General features: G+C 40.8%; 3 protein-coding genes across 3 annotated transcripts in view; 2 read left to right on the top strand and 1 right to left on the bottom strand.

Moving 5' to 3' along the window:
- The window catches only part of LOC137994354 (fatty-acid amide hydrolase 2-like), a 14,030-nt gene extending 538 nt beyond the window's left edge, over positions 1-13,492 (bottom strand). The window contains exons 1-4 of the mRNA XM_068839929.1: positions 13,444-13,492; positions 11,330-11,408; positions 2,655-3,288; positions 1-1,864 (exon numbers count right to left, since the gene is read on the bottom strand). The exon at positions 1-1,864 is cut by the window's left edge and continues 538 nt beyond it. Coding sequence (XP_068696030.1) covers positions 927-1,864; positions 2,655-3,288; positions 11,330-11,338 — 1,581 coding nt within the window. The 5' untranslated portion in view covers positions 11,339-11,408; positions 13,444-13,492 and the 3' untranslated portion in view covers positions 1-926. The remainder of the gene's footprint in view (positions 1,865-2,654; positions 3,289-11,329; positions 11,409-13,443) is intronic.
- Positions 13,493-13,536: 44 nt separating this feature from the next.
- Positions 13,537-14,244, top strand: LOC137995093 (uncharacterized). The gene has a single exon (XM_068840677.1). The coding sequence runs from the start codon at positions 13,537-13,539 to the stop codon at positions 14,242-14,244; it is 708 nt and encodes a 235-aa protein (XP_068696778.1).
- Positions 14,245-17,465: 3,221 nt separating this feature from the next.
- Positions 17,466-21,792, top strand: LOC137994353 (fatty-acid amide hydrolase 2-A-like). The gene is made up of 3 exons (XM_068839928.1): positions 17,466-17,565; positions 17,794-18,562; positions 20,170-21,792. The coding sequence occupies exons 1-3, from the start codon at positions 17,563-17,565 to the stop codon at positions 21,120-21,122; spliced, it is 1,725 nt and encodes a 574-aa protein (XP_068696029.1). The 5' UTR covers positions 17,466-17,562; the 3' UTR covers positions 21,123-21,792.
- The last annotated feature ends 708 nt before the right edge of the window (positions 21,793-22,500 follow it).

Genomic DNA, 22,500 nt, shown 5'->3' with positions numbered 1-22,500 from the left:
ACTTTGTTAGGTGGCCACGGTAAGGCGCGTCGCACTGTAACATCGATTAGCTAACAGCACAATATTGATATCAAACAATGAATCGGTTCTACGTGCAGGGGTCTAAAGCTTGAAGATGCAAGTTTAAAAATCCAACTCACGCATCAAAAAACTGAAGAGGGAAACCATTAACAAGCTAAAATATTTTTACATTTAATCGTGAAATCGAAATTCTGAAGAAAAAACAAAACAAAAAAAAACGGTCAGGCGCAGCTCTTTACAACTTTTAATTTCATTAGATTCCCTTGGGAGGCAGCTCTATTGTTTTTAGGGTTGGCGTCACTTGTTTCTTTTGTATCGTTCTTTGTGTCCATTGTTTTCTGAATCAATCCCGAGAGTCGTTCCGACACCTACAGGTATGCTACACTATGACCGGCAGATGTCATGTCACCTTATGGCACACGTAAAACTGGTTTAGTTCTGGTTGAACAATTTCCCAGGATCCCACAATCTCTGCCCACCAAACTCGTTTTCAGGTTGCATAGCGACTGCATGTGACTGCTTATTGTTTCTTTGGCAACAATCTGTGGGCTCACCATACAACAGCTTAAGTCCAGCTTACAGGGACGTCAAGCTAAACTTCATTAAACTCAAAATGAACAAATCCAAAACCAAACAATGTGAGAAATTCAATATCATGTGGCCGAAAGCTGGAAGCTTGGAATGTCAACCTCGATAGAAAATTGACAGCAAAATCATTCAAGTTTTCCCTTTTCAAAGACTCAATGACTCTGCTAAGTTTTATTCACACCTTCTGCGGTAATTAAGTCAATTCAATCATGGCGAATTGTAACGCCTTCTGGTTTAAGGTCAAACCCGGATGGCACAGAGAAACCATGCTTATCTTGCAGGTACGGATGAAAACTCGGTTGATGTCACTTGTCAAACTAGTTTGACTTCTGGTTGGACAATTTCCCAGGATACCACTCTTTCCATCCACCAAACTCATTTTCAAGTTGCTTAGCAACTGCAAGTGACAGCTTGTCGTTGTTTCTTCCGACAATGATCTGTATACCCAGCGGAAGGCCGTCTCGTCCAAGACCCAAAGGGCACTGTGTGACAGGCAGATTCAAAACGTTAAAGATCCCGGAAAAACTGAAATTCATTGGTGCGAGAAGACATCTCTGGTGTGGCAGCGCTGTGTGCGGATATGACGGATAAAGCAAAATGCCGTCATCGCCAAGAAGATCCTGAATTTCTTCACGCATTTGGGTACCTATCTTGAAAAACGTCGACAAAGTCATTGGGAAGAGGTGGCAAAGAAACTCCATTCCAACAAGCACCATTGTAGCAAAGTGATACTTCGAGTGTCCCAGAAAATACTTAAAAAACTCAAAAAACGGGTTAATTACCTTTGTCTCTTTGCTGTAGTGCTGAAGCTGTGTACTGAGTTTATTGTTTGTGAAGTCGAACATGGAGAGCCAAATGAAGAGAGAATATCGAAACGACAGGATGCCAGCATCTTGAACTTTGGCAAAAAAGCGTTCCTCCAAGAAGGTGCAAACTTGCTGCTGGCGTTCCATCAATTCTGCGTTCACGGGTGAAGTACTCAGAATAGGAAAGTGGGATTCATGAACAGTGTAGACCTTTAGGTAGGACAGATCCACTTTTTCATCCAAGCCCAGTTCATACGCTTTCGGGCCCACCATGGCTTTTAGCATAGGAAGCAGGTCGTCGGCGTACCTACACATTGGCCCAATAGCAAGATACTCTTTGCAAGAAAAAGTACTTTCTACAGGTATGTGCCCTTGCTTACATACAGCGACGGAACTAGGTTTATGCGCAAATATTCCATTGAAAAACGCCGGAATTCGTGCACTACCAGCTGCAAAAAAAAAAACGTAATTTATTAACTCCTTTACGCCTAGAAGTCAACTGTCCATGGTTAATTTGTGGAATCATTTAGTTGAGTGATTAGCGTAACAGGTAACTTTCAGTACAAGGGGTATTGGTGGTCGCTAAGCTAGTCGACCTAGTCGTATACGCAATTGTTATTTTGGACGGGCGTCATTGAGAGTTGCGAACTACAACAGCCTTTTCCGTAATGGGGGTACGCATTTCCCATTCTTGATCCTCTGTTAACCCGATCTACACCCTCACTTTCTGTTCCATATCAGCTACAAAATTCTGTGGGCTATCCTAAGTGGGTGCACGCCGAAACTCTTGACAACACGGAATGTCTCTACACTCAGAAACAAAATGTACTGGGACATGCAGGGGTTCATTCCCAGACCCCTTCCCTGTCCTCTTTTGAATAGCGACCTTCAGATTGGCCGAATACGGACAGCAGGAAAGAGTTTTCAGTTCTGAGCATGCCCGCTAGGTTTGGAAGTCGAGGGCCTTTTACAAGTGTGGACCGAAGAAGATACGCCAGTACGCTGGGAGGAAAAACAAAGTATCTTACCAGCGCACCCTAACAGTAACCATCATGAGTATCTATTTTCCATCTAATCTTTCAAACATGCGCTTTACACGTAATATCTAAAACGACTGCTTTAGACCTAATCACTAAACTTAGCGTTTTAGACCTTAGATGTTATAATTGGGAACTGCGTAACCGCGTGTGGGTGCGTAGAATCACTTTTGGAGTTCGCATTAGTTGCAAGACAACATACCCAGGTCAGAGCCAACACCAAAAATGGAACCAGCAGCGGAAATGATTGCTCCTTCTCCACCTGAACTTCCCCCTGCCATCTTTGATGTATCGTACGGATTATTTGTCCTACCATACACCTTATTGTTTGTCTCAAACCACGTACACAGCTCGCTGCAGTTTGTAACAGCGATGGGGATAGCGCCAGCTTTACGCAGATTATCAACAACAGTCGCGTCTTCCGTAGCAATCTCATCTTTCCGATCCACCGCTCCAGCCGAATGTGATAACCCCTTGCATGCAAGTGACTCTTTCACGGTTACAGGTACTCCCAACAAAGGTTTTCTTAACAAAGACGTTTTTTCCTCATCGAATTCTGGCTCGTCAGAATCGAGTACTTGATCGATGTACCTTGCTTCTGCTATGGCTTCCTCGAACCGATCTCCAACCACAGCGTTCAGTAACGGGTTCACTTCAAAGATTCGGTTGATAAATACTTTGATTGTTTCCTCGCATTTTAACTCACGCTCCTTTATTTTCTGAGCGATGATACATCCCGGTAAATTTAAAATTGGATCAGTTGGACCAGGAACACAGACTCCTTGTTCAACTTGGAAAACGTTGTTTCGCAGCCCTGCAACCCACGCCCCTATTGCCTGTAATATAAAGGATAAAAAGGGTGAAAATTCTGAAAGAAACTCCAAGGCAAGGTATGGTGGCCGAATGGCTGTTATTACAGCGGTGCTAAGTTTAGAAGGAGCGAAAACTAGGCTTTCGGTTCAAAGACTGTAATTTATTGATTCTTTACTGTTTCCACGCTTTTTCTCGAGTAATTTGAGGTATGTCTGGCCTTATTTTATCGTGGAAAGTACGGCAAGGTACTGTATAGCATATGGCTGTGCAAATAAACAACCCCAAATGTGCGAAACTATCGAGGGCAGCTTCCATTCAACAACTGTAGTTTCTCTTCTTCTGAGAAAAACGTAAATTCTTGATAGGAACCATTCCCGTCACCAGAGCCTCGGATCGACCCAAGGTTCTGGGCCACTCATGCGCCGTAGGGTTCTTATAGAGAAAAAATTGGCTATTTGAATCTTACGGCACCTGCTCACTCCTCGTGCTAACATGATTGCACCAATTAGAGACGCTTTTGATTATTCTGCACGGAAACCAATGAGAAGACACTTGGTTTCCGGGTTCCCCAGAGCTCTTCTCTCCCTCGGTCAAGAGAAGAGCACTGGTGTCAAGATTGGATAGGATTGGTATTTCGCGCGCTTTAAGGGGCACTGTCACGGTCGCGCATGCGCTAGGATTTTCAATCGAAACTTGAAAACGTCAGGCTGATGTCATCAAGTTTGGAAAGGTGCAGACAATATGGAGGCTGCTGTCGCATGCAGAATTTTAAACACTCAGTGCACAACTTGAATAATGATTCAATCTGCTCAAGATAGCAAAGCAGAGCAGTCAAAATACCAATGCAGCATACAATGAAGAAACTTTTTAAAGCGTGAATTCATGAGAAATTCGACGTATGGTGTAATTTAAGTATCAGCCGTTTCGCTATTTGAAACAAGGATCGAAGTCCGTCTTCGTGGCTCATTTGTAGCTAGTTTCTTAAATGTCAGAGACCACGACATCATCGTTTGTTGATAAAGGTTTACTCTCTTCGACCGTCTTCCTCTCTTGGAAATAAAAGCACTCTCGCTCTTTCAGAAACGAGGTTGCAGACCATTGGAGCCTTTCGCCTTTTTCGTTTCTCTGTGTTTTTCTTGTTACAATGTTTGGCAGATTTTCGCTTTTTCTTTTTTCTTTCTTCGCATTCTTGGGGCCAAGCGGCCCCCAGCGAGCGCGCATTCGCATTTGGTGTTAAGTCCTTTCTGGCCAAACGCTCGCAATATTTCAACACAACATCTTGCAACATTGTTGGATGATTTTGCGACATGTGCTGCACGGGGTGGCCAAACGCACGCAACATTTTCATCATTTTCAACGCAACATGTCAATGTTCACGTGCCCCAGGCCCCTGGCGCGCAAGAAGTGGACCTAACACGCATGCCTTAGCGCAACAATGTTGTGTGAAGGTGGCCAAACGAGTACAACATCATGCAACAACCAAAATGTTGCACGAAAAATTTGACCGTTTTCAAATTTGATCCAACATCATCCAACATGTTGCAACATATCGCAACATATCGCAACACGGTGGCCAAACGTATGCAACATGTTGTGCCCAACAATGTTGCGTTGAAATGTTGCGAGCATTTGCCGGCCAGGCCTTTAGAGAATTTAGAAGAGAGGTTTACGTTTTTGCAAACGCTGGCTATGTAGCACTTATATTTTAACAGACTTAGAGTGTAATGTGAAGTGCTAGTTTTCAACCCCATGTGAACCATGTGAGCGTTAGCCCTACTAATGGAAATGGGTCCACTCAAGGACAAAGAAAAACTCTGACCAGGGTGGAAATTGAAATATAAGTGCTATACGGCCAACGTTTGCAAAAACGTAAACCTTCCTTGTACGTGTACATGTTCATTGCCGTGACATTAACATCTTCAGTTACCACGGCCTGCTCCCGTCTGACCTTGTAGCTCAGTCGGTAGAGCGGCGGTGATCTAACCCGAAGGTCGTGGGTTCAATTCCCATCCTGGACAGAGTTTTTCTCTGTCCTTGTGTGGGCCCATTTCCATTAGTAGGGCTAACGCTCACATGGCTCATATGGGGTTGAAAACTAGCACTTCACATTACACTCTAATCAGATAAATTTAGAAGAGAGCCGAACTTTTCAGTATTTTTGAATAAATTAGCAGGAAAATGTGCTCTCTTCGCTATGAACTATCAAGGGATTTGAAGGATTTAAAGGCCCCCCTGCAACCGACAGGCTTTTCGGCCGTCTGATTTTGTTATGGAAGTTCGTATTGCTTATCGCAGCGATCCGATTGTATGAATTTCAGCTTTGGCTGGATTATCATAAATGAAAATTGTTTCGCGGCAAACAATGCCTGTCGGTTGAAGGTGGGCTTTTAAGGGAGTGTCGAATGTAAACTATTCCTTTTGTTGTTTCTCTGGAGGCTCTCTCTCTCTTACTTGTGAAATGTTTCCTTGGAAAGTTTCAAGAAAAGTAATTGTCCGTATCCGTGAGTCTAATTATTGACTTGCGTCTTACGAGGTCTACATGTACTGAAAGGTTTTGTATGGGTCTATCTGTGGCCTTGATTATGGACCATTTGTGCCCAAGATCAGAATTGAGGACCATGAGTGCCCAAAAAGCGGAATTTTGTATCATTTAAGAGCATTGTTGCTAAGTTTTTTCTTTAAGTAATGGGAAAAATAACGGCACCTCTGGAAGTAACTGTTGTCAGGCCAGCGGACACGACGTACATTTTCGTAAAAAAGAAATAACATTTCAAAAGTGGGAAACGAATCTTGTCGCCTTTAAAACGCTTAAGAATGTTTTGTGCTTATTTTGGCGTTACATACTTGAAATGCTTTTCGCTTATTGTCTTTGCTATTGCCTTTAAGTTCAGTAAATACGCCTTGTTATTACTTCGGCTACTGAATTAACTTTTCCAAGGCAGTGGCAATCAATGTGTACTTAAAAGAGACACCTAGTAGCGTCCGAACGACTTCCTAAAGTCGAAACTAGCAGAGCAAAGACTACAAGATTTTGTGGGACTTGGCGTCTCAGTTTTGTATCCGAGAGTCTTGCTTTTTGATTTGCGTTTTACGAGGTCTACATGTTCTGATAAGTTTTGCATGAGACCATCTCTGCCCAAGATCAGAGTTTGGGGCTATCTCTGCCCAGAAGTATGAGACTATCTGTGCCCAAGTTCTAAGTTTTGGGACTATTTGTGGGTATGGGACCATCTGAGCCCAGGACTATGGGCCGATATATTTGAACACTTTGCTCATAGTGCTTATAGTTGGTTAGAGCGTCGAACCGGCATCGCGAGGTTACGGGTTCAAACCCCTTTGAAGTTATTATTTTCTTATTCCTGTTATTATAGTTGTACTTCTGATTTTAGTTTGTTAGTATTTTTTGTTTTAGATGTGTTCGAGTCCGAAATGTGGTCAGAATTCTTCTCCTCAGTCCTTCAGCAGCTGCAACCCACTGCATCCATGCTAAGTGCTCCATTCTGCCTTCCAAAGCGCTTGGTACAGTGCATTCTTACCTTGGAGGTTCATACGTTGGAAACGATGAGCTTCTTCAAATTGTTTGCTATTTTCCGACTATCCTTTTCAAGTTGCAGTACACTTTGGGCGCGTTCTTTTGGGACCATTCCGGAATAGGAATACTCCGAATAGACGGTAATCGTGTTCTTTTGGAACCAGCTTGGCGGATTCGTTCTTTTGGGAATTAGTATTCCGTGTATTCTGTTCTTCGTAAACCGGAATAAGAACAACTGGAATAGCCCCAAAAGAATGCACCCTTTCAATGTCTGCTCAATAGACCTAATCGGCTAACTCAATGGGAGTGTTGGACCGAATTCAAACCCTTTGGGAATAAAACGTTTTGTTCCAGGTATTTTCGGATCATTTATATATGAATGCTACATTATCATGCAAATAAAATACACAAAGAATCTTAATCCCTAATAGCCCTTTTCACGGTTATTTTTTCTCATTTGTATTACACTGTAAACTAACGTGGATGCGAGGCAATTTCGGGTTAAAACTACAAAATAACCCGAAATTGCCTCACATACATGCTAGATTATATTGTAATGCAAATGAGAAAAACTAACCGTGAAAAGGGCTATTGGGTACAACATTGAGTTAGCCGATTAGGTCTATGATACTTTTTTCCTTCGATTCTCAAGTTCTCGACGCTGTCTACAGCTTTGATTGGGCTCACCGGATTGATGGCTTTTCAAAAGTCTCCATCCACCCTCTGGTGTCTCAATGGTTAATGCGTCTCAACGAATTGTAGATAGGTCGAGGGTCAACAAAGAGATCCTGTGACCCCTGATCGATGAGGACGGTGTTGACGGCCCATGTGGAATCGAAGATAACAGATAAGTTTCCTTCTCTTTCGGATCTGAGATCAGTTGCTTTATGTCTTATTGGTTACGTGCAGGGGCTTTTCCGCTTTAGTAAATTATGCCATTTTAAAGGCCTTCGATGTTAAGTGTTTTTTCCGTTCATTTGTTCCATACTCCTATAGCGAGATCAGACTTGTCAATTTGTCCTGTCAAGGCCCTAGAGGACTACATCTCAGCTGCACAAATCGACCAAAATGAAGATTTACCTTTGTTTAGAGCCCTTGCTTCTCCTCGGTCAAAGGAGAAAGTACGGAGCGAGGGAATTAGTTATACGAGAGCTAGAGATCTTATTAAAGACGCCTTTGGAGAATTCGCAGACATCACCAAGATTACTGTCCATTGTCTTAGAGCTGGAGAAACAACTTCCACGGCAAATGCAGAAATCCTCGACAAGCTTTTTAGGCGACACGGTTGTTGGGCGAGTAAAAACACCGTTTTTACTCGCCCAACAACCGTGTCGCCTATGTCAGAGACGATTTAAATTCTCGTTTTTCACTTTCAAAATCTTTAGGAATCTAGATATGGATAAGATGCATTGTATTTTAAGATCGTGCCCGGCCGGTCGGCAGAGTGCTATGGTGGTGTTAGTTTTCAAATATCAATTCGAATCTATGGCCGTTTTAAACATGTTTTGAGCCATTTAAAAAATTAAATTCCACCATGTCATTTGCGTCCTTTGTTCATAATTTTTACGTTTCGATCGATACTTATAGACTTCTCATGTGATCGTGCCTGTCATTTGTAGTGTATTCATCCACTGGCAGATGGTTATCATTTCAAATAATGTTTTTTTCAAGTACGAATTTGCGAATGAAAATAAAAGAAAGCTCTTTATAAACATGCTACTTTAATTTTTCACTATTCACACTTGTTTCAAAGGATTTTGCTGCCACTTCAGTATTCCTTTCTCAGTTTCCTTTTCTTACACATCCAAGGGAAAAACAGCAAACAAACAGAAAAAAATATGTTATTTACCCCTCTTTCCTCCCCTTTCCTTGTTGCACGGCATACTAAAAATATACTTAGCTTGTTATTGATTAACTTCAAACCTTCGCTTGTTTTACTCGAAATTGTACTCGAAAACGTGTGATTGCCAGTACAAATATACAATCGTAAGACACAGGACACTCGTTGTAGGTCATTGTTTTACCTTTTGGAAAGTAATCCCTAACCCTAAGTTTGGCTAACCCTAGGCCTAAGGTTGGTTTTTAGGCGGGGTCGTAACGAGGTATATTTTTTCGTAACTGATCCCATATGTTTACCCAAAATTGTGATCCCTGATTCCAAAAACGATGAGAATCTTGACCCATGAACCCGCAAAAATTTGTTGTTGGCTTGATCCTTGATTCCATGAAAAAACATTGCTGATCCCGATCCCACTCGTTGTCATTCCAGATCCCAGGACTGTGATCCCTGATCCTGGTCCTTTTCAGGCCTTTGATCCCTGATCCCATATACCTCGTTACGACCCTGTTTTAGGCCTAGGGTTAGTCAGATTGAGGGTTTTGGTTGGGTGTCTTGAAAACGAAGACCCCTAAGATTCGACAACTAAGGAAGCAACCCAAAACCCTCAATTTGGCTAACCCTAGGCCTAAAAACAAACTTTAGGCCTAGTTAGCTAAATTGAGGGTTTTGGGTTACTTTCTTTCTTTCTTTTCGAGTCTAAGGTCTTCGGGGTCTTTAAAACAATGACCTGCAACGAGCAACCTGTGGAATGTAACCTATGTTTTACACCCGCCGACAAACAATTACTTTCAAATGCCTCAGCGATGACAAAAGAGCAAAATAGGAATATAATAGAACGCACCTAAACTCTCAATATATGTAAATATTTTGTTTAGAAATACTTGCGTTACCTGGTGACTATTCTTTCTATCCTTCTAGTGCGACCAAATTATGAGCATACCCAGCAAAATAAACTACTAGAACGATCATTGTTACTTGAACATTGTTCTAAAAATGCATTTCTCTATACAAAACGTTTCAATTTTTTTCTGAAAGAGTTTTCTATTAGTCACATAAACTACACAGCGTATATGTACGAGTTAGATCTCTTCCACCAAATATCAATTCAACCTCAATCCTGACGATAATTGAACTATTGCTCACGCTATGAATTCTCTGAATTTAAAATTACTAAATCAGATTCTTGTTCATCCTTCCTTCACAGTAACAAACGAAGTTATGGAAGAGAAAAATACGCGAAGGCAAGCACTGAATTTGTTTGCGCGCGTTATTAAGAGCGATGTAACAAATAGAACTCTTTCATGAAATTTTGAAAAGTTTCCCGAAAGGTTCGCGTACAGGACAAATCCACCACACTAGTCACATATATTACTCTCTTCTGCTGGCACATTTCCTTGCTTTAGTCGCAATAGAAAATTCAAAAGTGGTCCTTACCACGAAACGCAAGTATTACATAAACACATATTAACACATCCCGTAACAATGGGTGCCAAAATGTTTGAGATATCATAGCAGAAATTGCAAAAAAAAAAAAAAAAACAGTCACACGCCACAGGCACGTCAGTTCTTGCTGGCAATCCACAAGACAATAACTCAAATTCCCTATAAGAGTAGTTAATTTCTCTCGCCTGTCGTAGAACTTGATCAAGAACTGTGGCTAAATGCTAAGGAAGACAAGTAGCTTAAGTGTACTATTTTGTTTCAGTTTTGATTGTGAAATAAAGAAAAGTCATATATCGATCCTTTTTAATCCAAGAATATTGGTTTTGCTTTTTCAATGTCCAGTCTTCGTTTCGGTTTGGACAAGTCGCAGTCCAGCATTGGTGGAAAGGAGTGATTTGGTACGTTTGCTTCTGTTTCGGATCTTCAGGAAAAACCAACAAACACAACATATGTGGACCGGCTTGCCCGTTTTCTGCTCTGCACTACAGGCAATAGGGTCGTGCGATGACAAAAGAGGAATAAGAACGCACCTCAACTCTCAATCTATGTAAATATTTTGTTTAGAAATACTTGCGTTACCTGTGACTATATTTCTCTCTATCTTTCTAGTGCTACAAAAAGCATACCCAGCAAAATAAGAGGCTGGACAATCTGCGAGCCAGCGAGTCATGCAAATTTCGCATTTAAGTCTAAGTACCCATTTCAAATAGCGCTGATAAACTGTTATTAAGTCTAAGCACTCATTTTTAAAACGGTTAGCTATTAATAAAAGGGTGATTCGCATGTTGACTCGCCATCTTGGGTGAAATGACTCGCAGTCATGCCTCACATGCCTCGCTGGCTCGCAAATTGTCCAAACTCGCAAATAAACTAATAGAACGATCTGTTACTTGAACATTGTTCTTAAAATACATTTCTCTATGTAAAACGTTTCAAATTTTTCTAAAAGAGTTTTCTATTTGTTACATAAACTACACAGCGTATACGTACGAGTTAGATCTCTTCCACCAAAATATCAATTCAACCTCAACCCTGACGATAATTAACCTACTGTTCACGCTATAAATTCTCTGAATCTAAAATTACTAAATCAGATTCTTGTTCATCCTTCCTTCACAGTAACAAACGAAGTTGAAAACGAAATCCCGATAATTTCCAGGTTTGTCACCAGATAAATAAAATAGCGCGGATTATCAATGCATTCAAATTCTCTCACCTTCCTGATCGTTTTTAACATCTTCAGCCTTACCTTTAACATTCTGGATGTATTAAATTTCAGTTATGCCGTTTCTTCTCCCCAATATTGTCTGGAGGCGTCAGAAGGTAGACTGAAAAGAGGAAACCAGCTATGTGATACTCTCTAATATTATAGTGCGGTATCCGTATATCCGGGCCAAAAATAATACAATGCCTCTTTGTTTAATAGGTAAACTTGTCTATTTATGGTTACGTGTTATGTCGTCCTTTCTACTGTTTCTACTTGTTTATACGCCTCTCGAACGCCTCGCCTACAATACCCCCTAAAGAGTTTTGTCTTGGCTCCTTATTTATATGCTATCTAGTTCTTTAAAATGCCACAACGAAAACGTAGCTTGCCCTTGGGCTGTTCGCCATCACAATATCTTGCTTGGCTCTTCCCAGGCAGTTGCGTGACGAATCCAAATTCACAGGTCATATGGGTATTGTTTAATATGGAGATCAACATGGAGTTATTACGAGAATTTCAGCATTCCAATAGGCCCCTTTCGATTTATTAATTTAAAGTTCAGCTTGAAAGTGAGATTTAGAGGACAAAGACAAAGGAAAGTGAATGATATGTCCATATTTTTCACATTCATTAGTTCCAACCTGTGGCTATCGTTTTTGTCCTCTCTGCCTCGCTATCAAGCTGAATAATGTCCTATTGGCTGAGAACACGTCAATTAATCCCATCCACACAATGAAGAAGGATAATTGTAATTCTCTGAGCCATTCGGAACATTATGACCTTAGCTTATTATGCGCATTTCCTTGTCCAAGGAGAATTCAAGTTATTGGCAGGAAAGTCGCAAGAACGCAACCGAAACAAAAGGGCTAAGAACAAAAAACCCAACAAAGCGCAAATATCTTGCTCGAAGTCTGGAAATCTTGGGCTTCCCAAAAACGATATGTCAAAAGGTTTCTTGTGTTTGAGGCGGAGGCTATGGCAAAAGTATTGAAAAGTACGAATCGAAGACCCTCGAGATTTTACGCAACAGTTGGTATTGATTAAGAAAATAACACAAACAGCGGTGATAAACATTGTATTCCAACGCAAGGGCTGTGAGAATTAAAACATAGCTACACGGTAATTACCCTACAGGCCTGCTTCGTAAGGCTTGAAGCCTCACTCTTCAGGAGTTTTATTCACACTGCTGCGCACTTATTTTTACATCCCAAACACTACGTAAATTTACATACATGTTGGTGTTTAGGTGCTAAGCTAATTGTTCCGTTGTAGCGCCTTCGCTCGGTGCCTGCATGACGATACTAACTCGTTTCTTTTGTTCAACGTACAGTCATCGCTCCAGTTCACAGATAATGACAAATTTCTCGCTCAAGCATAAATTACTTGAGCGAGAAATTTGTCATTATCTGTGAACCGGAGCGATGTACGTTGAACAAAAGAAACGAGTTAGTCAAGGGGTCTGGAGGGGTCAAGGGGTCTGGAACCTGGAGCTAGACTTAGTCAAGGGGTCTGGAACCTAGACTGAGTTTCAATTATTCCCATCGTGTCTTGACCCAGACTGCAAAGATTGTTTTAGCACGTGGTTTATGTTTCTGTTCGCCATCTAAAGACGTTGACAAATATGAGGTCAAATGCTCCTTCGAGTTGCTTTATCGTGATCTTGTTAAATTAAATCTTCCTGTAACCAGCGAAAAGCAAGATCGGCTTAGAAGTCAACTTAAGAATATTTCCTATGTTTACATTTACTACTATGACTTTTCTAAACAAAAGAACATTCTCAGCAAGGATGAATGGGCAGCCTTGAGTGATTTACGCAGCGATGACAGTATCATCATTACGAGACCAGACAAAGGAAACGGCGTTGTCATCGTCAGCAGACTTGATTATCTTAATAAAACGAAGAAGTTGTTTTCTGATGGTACCAAATTCAAACAATTAAAGCATAATCCAACTAAATCTAGAGAAGAGAGCCTTTCTGCATATCTTCGCAAAATCAAAAAGACGGAATTATTGATGACGTAACATTCCACAAGATTCTACCCAGTGGATCTTTTCCTGGTGTTGTGTATGGTCTGCCAAAGGTTCACAAGGATGGATATCCTTTCCGCTCTACTTTTTCCTCTGTGAACACTTACAATTACAATCTTGCTTCCTACCTCGTTTGCATACTTCAACCAATTTCCACCAACCAACACACTGTTAAAGATTTTGCAGATTGGGCCAAAACATGCAAACATAACAACGGAATAATGTGTTCTTTGGATGTCACTTCTCTATTTACAAATGTGCCGCTTGATGAAACAATACAGATTTGTCTAGACAGATTGTACTCTCTCCCTGATCCGCAATTACTTCGTACTGTTTTGAAAGATCTATTACCGTTTGCCACTAAGAAGAGCCATTTTATATTTGATGGCCAATACTACGATCAGATTGATGGTGTAGCCATGGGTTCACCTTTAGGCCCCGTTTTGGCTAACATTTTCATGTGCCACTTTGAAGAAAAATGGTTGATGAACAGCAGATTCTGTCCTTCACTTTGGTTCAGAGATGTAGATAGCACCTTCACCATGTTTGACAGCAAAGACAATGCTAATGAGTTTTTAAGTTTTCTAAATAGTCGACACGATAGCATTAAGTTTACTATTGAATTCGAAGAAGACAATAAGATTCCATTTTTAGACATCCTTCTCAAATGCTGCCCTGACAACACTTTCTCTACATCTGTCTACCGGAAGAAGACATTCACAGACCTTTACCATCAATCTTTATTACAGGCCGCTATTAAAGATCTGAGAAAGCTCCTGTTGCAAAATAGTTGCCCTCAAGGTGTTATCACGTTCAACATTAACGATGTATTGAACAAAAATAAAAACAAATCAAATAACCCTGTTCAAGGTACAGTCCCCAAAAAGGATATCTTAATCGTGTTACCCCAAATTAGGTCTTCACAGTAACCAAGTCACGAAAAGTCTGAAATCCTGCGTATACAATTTCTACTCTTTCGTCAATCTCAAGATCATATTCCCCCGGAAAGGGGAGGGGGGGGGGGCGTGGCTCAAGCTTTTTGTGACCCCTAAAAGGAGACCAATCTGGGCGTGGCTTCAGCAAATTTTGACCCCTAAAACAAAACACGTTGAAAAGAAAATTTGACTTCTGTTTCTCTTCGCGTAATTCTGTGTTTCTTCGCGGAACCCTAAAACGAGACCTTGGCGGCTTAAAATATTGGCGCTTTGCCCGGAACACCCGGGCATCCCCGTCTGTTTCATATGGGAGTTCCCCCCCCCCCCCCCCGGGCATATTCCAAAACACACGCCGCATCAAATCCTTTTTTCCATACAACGATCGCTTGAACCGATCTTAGAGGTTCAAGGTCATCTATAAAGCTGTTTGCTGGAACTGTGATGAATTTTACATTGGCAAAACAAAACGAAGACTCCATGACAGAAAAACAGAACATTTCAAGGCCCTCGCTAAAAGTGACCATTCATCAGCCATTGCTGATCATGTGAAAACTACTGGCCACGACATTAAATGGGATCGTCCGGAAAAACTGACTTTCACTGCAAAATTAAAGACTTTGTTCATACAAGAGCTAAAGCCTTCCCTTAGTGTCAATATTAGTAGTGGGAAGTTATTGCTGTTTTAGCTATTACTCCTCATTATGTCTAGACACGTACTGCTGCAGATCATTTTTCTCAGTCGTAGGTTCCAGACCCCTAATGTTTACGATATATATATATATATATATATGTAGTTTTCAAATATTATCAGGGTCACTTTTGAAATTTTATGTTTACTAGCATTCGAAACGTCAAGTTTTAAAAAAAATGCGTTGGAATACAATGTTTATCACCGCTGTTTGTGTTATTTTCTTAATCAAGCTACGATGGCCTAAGAACAAGAGTTGGTATTGATCTTTGTCGATTGACAAAGTGCTCGCATTTCAATCAAGGTTGTCATCAACGGGAGCCATGACACAAAATAAACACAGTAAGACAAAAACAGAGTAAAATTTTAGCAACTGTAATTACATGATTTATCTTGAGCAGTTTGGGATAAATCATTCGAAAATGTCCGTGAGATCTGTCGAACATTAGAGGTAATAAAACTGAAATGAAGATGTTTTAGACGCTGATGTTCAGATTGAACTCACTACTAATCTCCTTGTGAAGATATTAATGTTCCGGAGAATTATGCATAAATCAGAGGCTTGCCCCAGGGGTCGAGCCTCGAGGACAGTAAGAGATTTGTTCCAATGCCAAACCTATTGTACCCTTATCAAATACCCGTGGGAATGGGGCAAAGAAATTATAGCATGCAAATCCCCACACCCCAGGGGCAACAATACGAGCGAATATATGTAACTCACAGATCAGTTTAATGTCAGACCTAAAGGTCCTTGCACTTGTCGCATGTAAATGTTTGCGATTTTTGTTTGTTCTAGTTGAGTTCCACGGGTTGAACAATGGCATATTTTACACTGGTCATAGACGAACGCTGCCACGAGGAGCTTTCAGATTTCAGAGAAACTCCCGGGAAGAACGTCATAGAATACCCGACAGTGAAGACCGTTGACTTTATATTACAAATCCCCAGGGTCTGAGCTCTGGGTGCTTTCCATGAACAAAACCGGCCTTTTCCCCCTTCCCTTCGGGGAAAAATTTATAGCGAATCTCAACAAATGTTCCCTGTGCTCCCAAGGAGTCCACTCCTGTGGCAATCTGCTGATTCATGCACTGCGTATGCCTCGCTAAGGTCACCCGGCGAAAGTCTCTACCATGGGATTTACCATAGATAGGAAAGTGTCGGACAAAGTGTTTCGAAAGTAGATCAACGCTGTAAGAGAGGACCATATTTTGACATTGAAATGGAGCAACTCCATTTACTTATTTAACTTAAGTTTTTCAGTGAGTGATTAATTTAAATGGATTTCTGAATCTTACTCGAGATGGTTGGTTTGCTAAGGGTCTTCAAGCCAAGCTAATGGACAAGGGCAGGAACCCATGACTCATGGGTTCCTAACAAGGGGCATGGTGAAATCTACAAGAATGACCAATCAATTTTATTTCTCAGGAGAACATGAAAAGTATCAATTCTACTGAAATAAAATTTTAATACTGATTAGAATGATGACAAACTCATGACACTGCTAACATGAGCTGCAAACAAAAGTTCTGAAATAAATAGCTTGTTCATTTCGAGTTCACATTTAGCCACAGCTTTTTAGAGTGACTTTGTTTGTCGACGTGGTTTGTTTAAAACTAATACTTTTGAGCAATTCCAAGGTTGCATATTTATTTTTTTTGTCCTCAAAATCTGGCAATCTCGGATCAAAAGCCAGTTTTTGGATTCACCGAAAGGAACACACTCTATTCATTATTGTTACTGTTGGTGCCATTCGATCCAAGAAATTGTAGTCATATAGATATTTTGAGAAGTCTATCCCGCCATTATTTTTCCACCAAATCAAGCCCCGCCCGGCCAACAATAATTATTTTCAAGGCCAGGCTCTATCCACTTAATTAGCAATTTTCTTCAAGTCTGGATTCACCACTGCCTTCAGCATATTAATTATATTTATTGTTTAAAATGGTTGCATTTTTGTAGTTTAAAATCACAGAGAACTTATAATATGTACTCCTTTTGACCAATGAATAACTTTGTCAGTAAAGTTATCAAATGTGCGTGAATTTTATGCTTTATTACCCAGCATCTGCTTGCAGCGAAATACTTATGATCCGTAGGCTCTAGTTTAGTTGGCTTTTGTTCAGTAAAAACATTTTTGATGTCCATAAATAAATGCATGAACCGAAACTAATTCTTTATAACGTATTAACACTCTCATGCACATGTCGTAGAGGTGAATGTCTGGAAGAGAAATTTGCGTGAAGGCAAGCACTGAATTTGTTTGCGCGATGTAACAAATGGAGCTCTTTCATGACATTTTGAAAAAGGTTCGCGTACCGGACAAATCCACGACACTCTTCATGCATGTTACTGCCTTTTGCTGGCACATTTCCTTGCTTTTGTCGCAATAGAAAACTTAAAAGTGGTCCTTGCCAGGAAACGCAAGTATTACATAAATACATATTAACACATCCCGTAACAATGGGTGCCAAAATGTTTGAGATATCATAGCAGAAATTGCAAAAAAACAATCACATGTCAAAGGCACGTCAGTGCTTGCTGGATGATCCACAACACTCAAATTCCCTAAAAGAGCAGTTACTTTCTCTCGCTTGTCGTATAATTTGATCAAGAACTGTGGCTAAATGGTAAGAAAGACAAGTACTTAAGTATACTCTTTTTCTTTGTTTCAGTTTTGATTGTGAAATAAAAAAACGTCATATAGATTTTTTAATGCATATATTTTTATATTCAGCTTTAACAATTTGACGATTGTCATGACTCAGATAATTATTCAGAGAAAACCGTTCTTCGCACTCTCTAATCCAAGAGCATTGGATTTGCTTTTTCAATGATCAGTCTTTCTTTCGGTTTAGGACAAGTCGCAGCCCAGCATAGTGGAATTATGGAGTGATTTGGTACGCTTGCTTTTGTTTCCGATCTTCAGGAAAAACCAACAACAAACGCAATATATGTGGACCGGCTGGCCCGTTTTCTCCTCTGCATTACAGGCAATAGGGTCGTTGGTTGGATGTTTGTGGAACATTTTTTTTCCAGGTCAACAAGGAATTTGTGTTTCTGGCCCAACCGACCCAATCTTAAATTTACCGGGATGTATCATCACTCAGAAGATAAGGAAACGCGAACTAACATGCGAGGAAATAATCAGAGCGTTTATCAATCGAATTTATCAAGTGAATCCATTACTGAACGCTGTGGTTGGAGATAGGTTCGAGGAAGCCATGGCAGAAGCAAGGTACATCGATCAAGTACTCGATTCTGACGAGCCAGAATACGATGAGGAAAAAACTTCTTTGTTAAGAAAACCTTTGTTGGGAGTTCCAGTAACCGTGAAAGAATCGCTCGCATGCAAGGGATTACCACATTCGGCTGGACTGGTGGATAGAACAGATGCGATTGCCACGGAAGACGCGATAGTTGTTGAGAATCTCCGTAAAGCTGGCGCTATTCCCATCGCTGTTACAAATTGCAGTGAGGCATGTATTTGGTTTGAGACAGACAATGTTCTGTACGGAAGGACAAACAATCCATACGATACATCTAAGATGGCTGGAGGAAGTTCAGGTGGGGAAGGATCCATCATCTCCGCTGCTGGCTCTGTTTGTGGTGTTGGCTCTGACGTTGGTAAGTTATACTTTCAAACAACGCCAAAAGTGATGCTAAAAAGAGCAGTTACGCGGTTACCTAGTTCCCAATTACAACACCTCGTGTCTAAATCGATCGTTTTAGTAATCGAGACTAAAGCGTAGGGATACTCGTGGTCAGGTTCACATGAGAGAGCGTTCATGCATAACGATCTGCTGAAACGCAGAAAAAAGGCAAGGGAAACAAAGCCTTTAGAAAGTCAGCTATCTCATTCATACATGACACAACCTTAGTAACAGGCGCTCAAGAACAGAAAGATCCGATCCCGGGCCCGGGTCAAAGCTTTAAAAGCAGAATCACTTGCTTCTGCCACATACAAGCCTATCGATGGAGACTAGAATTAAATTCAGGATGATCTCTTTAAAAAGTAAGTAAAAACAATTATAATAGCAAAAAATAAACCAAATCCCTCAAATATTGGTATCAAAGTACTGGACATGGAACGGGGAAACCACCGGACGAAATGTCCAGCCTTCTGCCTCAAACGAAAACCCTGGCCTGCTGCATAGAAAATCAACACCAAGAAACTGAATATATATCAGCAACACAAACTATTTTCTTGGAAGAAAAAACATCACACATTAGTATGAAGGTCCAAATCTAAAGTCTCATTAAACCATTGCTAAGAGAAATCTTACTGGAAGCACCTAAAAGAGGCGTCCATTCAAATATGTACTCAAGAGAGCAAAAAAGGAAACCAGACCACGTACAAGGGAGTCACGTAGGCTTGCCAGCCCCATTTTACACTCTCGAATATTATATTTTGTTAAATTGTTTCTGTTTTCATTATTTAAGATACCCCCCTAGAAATTGTTTATGTCATTGCCGTTATGTTCGTGGACAAAAACAAAAGATGTCTCCTTAGCTTCTTTTGTCCCATTGTTGGTCCATTAGCAATTGTACTGCATTACATCACAGTGACAGTTGAATGTGTCTCTAGAGTTTGGTTTCAAGCCATCTATTAATGAACATACAGTTGCAACAATTGTAAGAATAACATCGGGGAACAGTCGATATACAGAAGTCACGCCGATGCTGAAGAGCTATAAGTGGAGCCAGTCAGTACAAAAACACGCATTCGGTTATCACACTGTACCTTGAAAATGGCCTACTCATGCAGGTGTGACAAACCTTTCACATTGGTTTTGCAGAGAAGAATGGAAAAATTGCTAAGATTCATTGAGAACAATTCCAAGTAGGATGAGGTTGCAATTGGGAGTTTTTCAATCAGTCAAATTGCTTCACCAAGGGCAGCAGAGGTCGTACCAGGACCATGCGAAAAGCTTGAAGTCAGAATCCTGTTGCAAGTACAGAAATCAGCTCCTTTAGATACCGATGCGAACCGCTAGATAAGTCTTGAATTACAGATGGAACAGAATCCAACTGATGTGTCATATTTGAGTATCCATTCTCATTGACAATGCTCGGGAAAACCAATTCAAAACGCTCGTCCAAACAGTCGTTTAAAGTAAACTTCTGCGTATACGACCAGCTCAGCGAACAACATTATCCCCTTGACTGAAAGTGACCCCTTAAGCCAAATCACTCAGGCATAACTTAACAATTCCTTTTAATTTTTTTTTCAGCTGGCAGTGTACGAATTCCTGCGCTTTTCAACGGAATATTTGCCCACAAGCCCAGCCCACTTGTTGTATCCAATAAAGGACACATGCCAGGAGGAAATACTTATGCTTGCGATAAGTACCTTGTTATGGGGCCAATGTGTCGGTACGCGGACGACCTGGTCCCCATGCTTCAAGCAATGGCAGGCTCTGAAGCGCATAAATTGGGTTTGGATGAAAAAGTGGATCTGTCCTACATAAAGGTCTACACTGTTCATGAATCGCACTTTCCTCTTCTGAGTACTTCACCCGTGAACTCAGAATTGATGGAACGCTTAAAACAGGCTTGCACCTTCTTGCAGGAGCGCTTTTTTGCCACAGTTAAAGATGCTGGTATCAAGTCCTTTCAATACTCTCCCTTTATTTGGTTATCCATGTTTGACATCCAAAGCGATAAACTAAGTACACAGCTTCAGCACTACAACAAAGAGGCCAATATGCTTAACCCCTTTACTGAGATTTTTAAGTCTTTTCTTGGTTACTCAAAGTATCACTGGTTTACTATGGCATTTATTGGAATGGAATTTATTTACCAGTATTGCCCCGGGGCTTTGTCGAAGTTTCTTATATTAGGAACCCAAATGCGTAAAGAGATTCAGGATCTTCTTGGCAATGATGGCGTTTTGCTTTATCCTTCATATCCGCACTCAGCGCTGCCACATCAGAGGGTTTTTCTCGCACCAATGAATTTCACTTTTTCAGGAATCTTTAATGTGATGAATTTGCCTGTCACGCAGTGCCCTCTGGGTCTTGACAGAGAAGGGCTTCCGCTGGGCATACAGATCGTTGCCGGAAGAAACAACGACAAGCTGTCACTAGCAGTTGCTAAGCAACTTGAAAATGAGTTTGGTGGATGGAGAGAATGGTACCCTGGGAAATATTCTGACCAGGAGCCGCCAAACCAGTTTGACTTGTGAGATCAGCTTAATATTTAGCCCACTTTTTGTGCAAGATCATTGTTTTGTGCCATTCGGGTTTGTGCTTAAACTCAAGAGGCCTTGAAATTTGCCATGTGTGACTTATTTCCTGCAGAACTTCGATTTTGCAAAGTGTAACTGAATAATGAAGTTGTGCTTGCCGATGTTTTAGCTTTCAGCTAAATTAATTTATAAGTTTTTGCTTTGTGGTTTTGACCTTTTTCAGAAGGAACAGTTGTCACTTGATAAGAACTATTTTCAGTATGCTCAAGAGCATAATTATATTACGAATTACGTTTCACATCAAGAAAGCATCAGTGGTCTCAGACATTTGTGCGCACCCAGACCAGATAAAAAACGAAACCGGTAGCGGTACCTTTGGACACGTTGCCATGATGATAATCACCCCGCTATTTCGATCCACAAATCGCCTTTACCTGAGCTATTGTAGCTTTCAGACAGAGAGGGAGAGAAATGTTGGCCCTTGGACTATGTGAGACAGATACATATTCCATATGGAACGCACATGTGCGTCATTGTATAAAATACACGACATTTGAGCATGCGTATTTGCCGAACTACGAAAATTCTTTTTTTAAATTGTAAAAAAAGATGAAGTTTAGACATCTTTTTTCACGACCATATATAAATGAGAAATGAAGATCAAGATATGATCCTGTGGATTCCATATTTGAAAGGCTGCCCTAAGTACTAAGGTTAACGGTCGTTGATAATCTATCACTGAAGTTGTTTTTAGAGCTCAGTCTTTGACTATACTCTTTTTTAGTGGCACATGATTAACTTCACGGTCACCCAACTCTAACCCTTGGCTCATCGAGCTAACCGTTCATCCTTTTCCCGAATCGAAAATTCCAAGCACTTCGTGAGAATTGACTACGGGATACAGCGATTAAAATACCGTAACGCAACGCGGTTAACTCCACTGCTGGCCTCTATGGCCCCAGTTGTTCGAAGGGTGGATATAGAGCGGTTTTCAATTGAGTGTCGAAAGTAATTAGCTAATTACTTTGGTTTTGCATCTACTTCACTCAGTGATTGGTTCAAAGTTTTCGCGCCACTTTTTCAACCAATCAGAAGTGAAGCCAAAACCAATTGTGGCTCGCGAGTGCACATTTTCCCGCCTTTTGTGTCGGCTACGTGTAATTACTTCGAGTTTTGATTTGCTTACTGGATTGTTTCCGTCCTTTTTGATTGGTTAAAGTAATTACTATGGTTTTGGTTTTACGACACTCATTTCAAAACCGCTCTATCACTATCCACTGGATAACTCAATTGATTTTGTTAGTGATTTATCCGCTAGATAGCGTTATCCACCTTTTGAACGATGATCGAGGACAGGGCCCGGTTGTTCAAAAGC

This window comes from Montipora foliosa, chromosome 3, assembly GCF_036669935.1.
Source record: "Montipora foliosa isolate CH-2021 chromosome 3, ASM3666993v2, whole genome shotgun sequence".
Classification (NCBI taxonomy): Eukaryota; Metazoa; Cnidaria; class Anthozoa; order Scleractinia; family Acroporidae; genus Montipora; species Montipora foliosa.
Note: the sequence above shows the minus strand (reverse complement) of the source record. Positions and strands in the feature narration are given on the sequence as shown.